The sequence below is a fragment of the Mandrillus leucophaeus genome, unplaced genomic scaffold (genome assembly GCF_000951045.1).
Source record: "Mandrillus leucophaeus isolate KB7577 unplaced genomic scaffold, Mleu.le_1.0 Scaffold53, whole genome shotgun sequence".
NCBI classification, from domain to species: domain Eukaryota; kingdom Metazoa; phylum Chordata; class Mammalia; order Primates; family Cercopithecidae; genus Mandrillus; species Mandrillus leucophaeus.
In genome coordinates this window covers 2,388,575-2,392,819 of record NW_012105697.1, presented here as the reverse complement: position 1 = coordinate 2,392,819, position 4,245 = coordinate 2,388,575, and the positions used below count along the sequence as shown (strand labels likewise).

The window sequence follows — 4,245 nt, the reverse complement described above, 5'->3', positions numbered from 1 at the left end:
CTCAAACTCCTGACCTCAGGTGATCCGCCTGCCTCGGCCTCCCAAAGTGCTGGGATGACAGGCGTGAGCCACCATGTCCGGCTGGTAGACTCCGGACTCTTAAGGAGGATGTGCACTGAATGTTTAAGCCACAGTGTTCCACTCTGTAAGATGGGAAGTAGCAAAATAGAACCAACTGCAAAGGGTTGTGCGGTAGAATCAGCTAATTCACATCAAGCGTTTCACACAACACCTAAGCGCCGAGAAAACCCTCCACACCTATTAGCTCTTGTCAAAACTCCTCGGACATCCCTATGGGATGGATTCCGTTATCCCTTAGTTATATAGAAAAAAAGGAGGCTCAAAGAAACGCTTATCCCTTAGTTATATAGGAAAACAGGAGGCTCACAGAAACAAATAGGTGGCTCAAGGGCCAAGCCAGCACCTGGAGGAGAGCTGCTATGTCAACTCAGGGCAGCTGAATGTCAAGCCGTAGTCCTCTTTTTTGTTGTTGTTCTTGTTGTTGTTAGCATTTCTTTTCTTTTCTTTTCTTTCTTTCTTTTTTTTTTTTTTTTGGCTTTTTTGGTTTTTTGTTTTTGTTTCTGTTTGAGGCAGGGTCTTGCTCTTTCGCCCAGGCTGGAGTACAGTGGCACCATCTCAGCTCATTGCAACCTCAGCCTCCTGGGTTCAAGCAATTCTCATGCCTCAGCCTCCCACGTAGCTGGGATTACAGTCACGCAAGACCATACCCAGCTAACTTTTTTTTTTTTTAAGAGATGAAGGTTCTCACTATGTTGCCCAGGCTGTACTATGTTGTCTAGGCTGGTCTTGAACTCCTGAACTCAAGCAATTCTCTAATCTTGGTCTCTCAAAGTACTGGGATTACAGGAGTGAGCCATTGGGCCTGGCCTCTTTTTTTTTTTTTTTTTTAATTGACAGAGAAAAACTGCATTTTAAATACAAGCATGGTGCACAACATGTGTGGAAATATGGCTACATTGCCGAGTGACTCCATCAAGCTAATTACCCTCTGCATTACGTCATGTGCTTAGCTTTCTTGTGGTGAGAACACTTAACATCCATCGACTCTCTTAGCAATTTTCAAGTTAATAACGTTGTTATTAACAACAGCCACCAGGCTGTACCAGAGATCTCCCTTATTCCCCCTGTCTAACTGAAACTGTGTATCCCTGGACCAACATCTCTTAATTATTTAATCCTCTTGGCTAAATAATGAGCGCTGCCTGCCATCTGAGTTAGCTGTTAACTCTCACAGTGCTGGAATTGGACAAAGAAGATCCACTCAGAGACCAGAGAGGTTAGGCAATGTGCCTGAAATCACGCAGCTAGAAAGCCGCAGATCTCAAATTTCAAACTCAACCCAGGCTCTATAGCCCGTGCTGTGGAGGTGTGCGATCAGAAGTTTTCAAAGTGTCGTCCCAGACTGCGTGCCATGGCCGACACCTGTAATCCCAGTACTTTGGGAGGCCAAGGTGGGTGGATCACTTGAAGCCAGGAGGTCGGGAGTTCAAGATCAGCCTAGCCAACATAGTGAAACTCCATCTCTTCTCCTTCTTCTTTTTTTTTTGAAACAGAGTCTCGCTCGGTCACAAAGGCTGGTGTGCAGTGGCACAATCTCAGCTCACTGCAACCTCCGCCTGCCAGGTTCAAGCGATTCTCCTGCCTCAGCCTCCCGAGTAGCTGGAACTACAGGTGCCCGCCGCCACACCCAGCTAATTTTTGTATTTTTAGTAGAGATGGGGTTTCACCATGTTGGCCAGAATGGTCTCGATCTCCTGACCCCGTGATCCACCTACCTCGGCCTCCCAAAGTGCTGGGAATATAGGCATGAGCCACTGCGCCTGGCCCATCTCTTCTAAAAGTACAAAAATTAGCCAGGTGTGGTGGCAGGCACCTGTAGTCCCAGCTACTCGAGAGGCCAAGGCAAGAGAATAGTTTGAACCTCAGAGGTGGAGGTTGCAGTGAGCCGAGATCACGCCACTGCACTCCAGCCTGGGCGACAGAGGCAAGACTGAGACTCTGTCTCAAACAAGCAAACAAACAAAAAACCAACAACGACAACCGGGTGTGGTCCCAGGACCAGCTCCTACCCTAGACTCACCCAATCAGAAACCCTGGGGATGGGTCCAGGTATTACTTTCAGCCTCCTTCCAGCTAATTCTCACACAGGCTGAAAAACAGGCGTGAAAGACACCCACCTCTGAAGGCATATTTTTGCATCTCTGAGCAATGCTCATCATGAGGAGGTTTTAGCTTGGGCACCCTGAACCCTGACTCTGTATTTTTCACCCATACTCTGCTCTATCCCCACAGCCAAGATGAGGTCGGTGTCTGACTTTCTCCTCATATTTTCAGGACTTGAGCTTCTTCCCCAGGAACCCCTGACGCAAGCCAGGAGCATTTTTAAAAACTCTTCCCAGAGGGCAAGGGATTTGGGGACGCCGTTGTTTCCGAGGAACTTAGGGAGGCGTTACCTGGTGGGCAGGCGCGGATGCTGGAGTCTCTGCCAGGCTCAGCAAGAGGACGAGGAGGAGGACCAGGGGGACGGAGGGAGCCATCGAAGGCAGGACGACAGATGCCTACAGCTGCGGAACACGCTGCAAGGAGAGAGCAGCCAGTCATTTTCTGAAGCAGGAGGCCAGGTGCATTTCCGACAAGGACAGAGGAATTTATTTTTTAGCTTTATGGAGGCATCATTGAGATGCAAAAGTGGTGCATATTTAAGGCACACATCTCGAGGAGTCTGGGCGGGTGCAAGCAACCATGATACCATTGCCACAACCAAGGAACTAAAACCTATTCATCACCTCCAGAAATTGCCCTGTGCTCTTCAATGATTTTCTTTCGGGTAGAGCCTTTCACCTGCCATCTCTCCTACTTTACTGTTTTTTGTTTGTTTTGTTTTTGTTTGTTTGTTTGTTTGTTTAATGGAGTTTCTCTCTTGTTTGCTTGCTTGTTTGTTTGTTTAATGGAGTTTCTCTCTTGTCCGGGCTGGAGTACAATGGCACGATCTCGGCTCACTGCAACCTCTGCCTCCTGGGTTCAAGCGATTCTCCTGCCTCAGCCTCCCGAGGAGCTGGGATTACAGGCACCCGTCACCATGCCCAGCTAATATTTGTATTATTAGTAGAGACGGGGTTTCACCATATTGGCCAGGCTGATTCGAACTCCTGATCTCAAGTGATCCGCCCGCCTTGGCCTCCCAAACTGCTGAGATTACAAGCATGGGCCACCACCTGTAATCAACAGAGTGAGACTCTGTCCCCAAAAAAAAAAAAAAAAAAAAAGAGAATTCCAGGGGAATTAACCCTCTACTTGCCCCATCATCGGATTGAACCCACCTGGTCCCCTAGTACCCATGCCTTCTGCCCCACTGCCTCCACCACTCCATCTTCGAACCTTTCGTCCCCTTACCTGCCCCTCACCTTTTCCCTGCCACCAATGCCTGGATTTCTTCTGTTATTGTCATCCCTTCGCGCCCCCCATCACTCTCCCAGGAGCCCCTCACTCCCTCCAGCCCTTGGCCCTTCTGGCCTAGGCTCTCACCTCGGTGCAGCTGGCAGCTCTCTGCAGCTCTCTCTGGCTCTGGGCTCCAGTGCCTGGACTCTTTCATGCCCCCTGAGCTTTTATGCCTTCTGAGGAGACAATAGAAGGGAGGGGGGAAAGGGAGGGGATTGGAAGAAGGGAGGGAGAGGGAGTGAAGTGGATGGAGGTGGGGGAACAGTCATCCACTCTAGGGGCTTTCAAAAGCTGGTCTGAGGTCAAAACAGATACCTCATCGCGGGAAATGCGGCTGTGCCTTGGTTTCCCCTGGTAGACCCTGCTCTTCCCCCTGCTTCTGTGCCCCTTTATCTTCCAGCTGTCGTGTTCCAGGCTTTGCAGCTGTTCGAGGGCTCCCTCCCTCCCTCTCTGCCCTCGGTGTGTGTCTTCCTCGGTTGTCTCCACCTGCCACTGGCGTCTCGGTAGCCCTGTCCCCTCTGCCCCCATCAATCCCTGCAAGCCTCGGCAGCTCCCTCGCTGAGCTGCACTTCTGTCTTGCGCGGTAGACCCTGTTTATTTGTTTACTTGTGAATTGTCTATCTCCCCACCCCCCACCTACCGCCCCTGGCTAGAGGAGACTCCATGAGGGGTGTCAACTGTGTCTCGTTAATGGCTGCGTCCCTAGCCCAGAAGCTCTCAACCAGGAGTGACTCTGCCCCGATGCCGCCCCAGCCTCACCCCAGGACATTTGATCAAGTCTGGAGA

The 4,245-nt window shown here is 50.4% G+C and overlaps 1 protein-coding gene across 1 annotated transcript in view; it reads right to left on the bottom strand.

Moving 5' to 3' along the window:
• GALP (galanin-like peptide) overlaps positions 1-3,586 on the bottom strand; it is a 16,985-nt gene extending 13,399 nt beyond the window's left edge. Inside the window, exons 1-2 of the mRNA XM_011996983.1 lie at positions 3,547-3,586; positions 2,475-2,597 (exon numbers count right to left, since the gene is read on the bottom strand). Coding sequence (XP_011852373.1) covers positions 2,475-2,558 — 84 coding nt within the window. The 5' untranslated portion in view covers positions 2,559-2,597; positions 3,547-3,586. The remainder of the gene's footprint in view (positions 1-2,474; positions 2,598-3,546) is intronic.
• Positions 3,587-4,245: the final 659 nt, after the last annotated feature.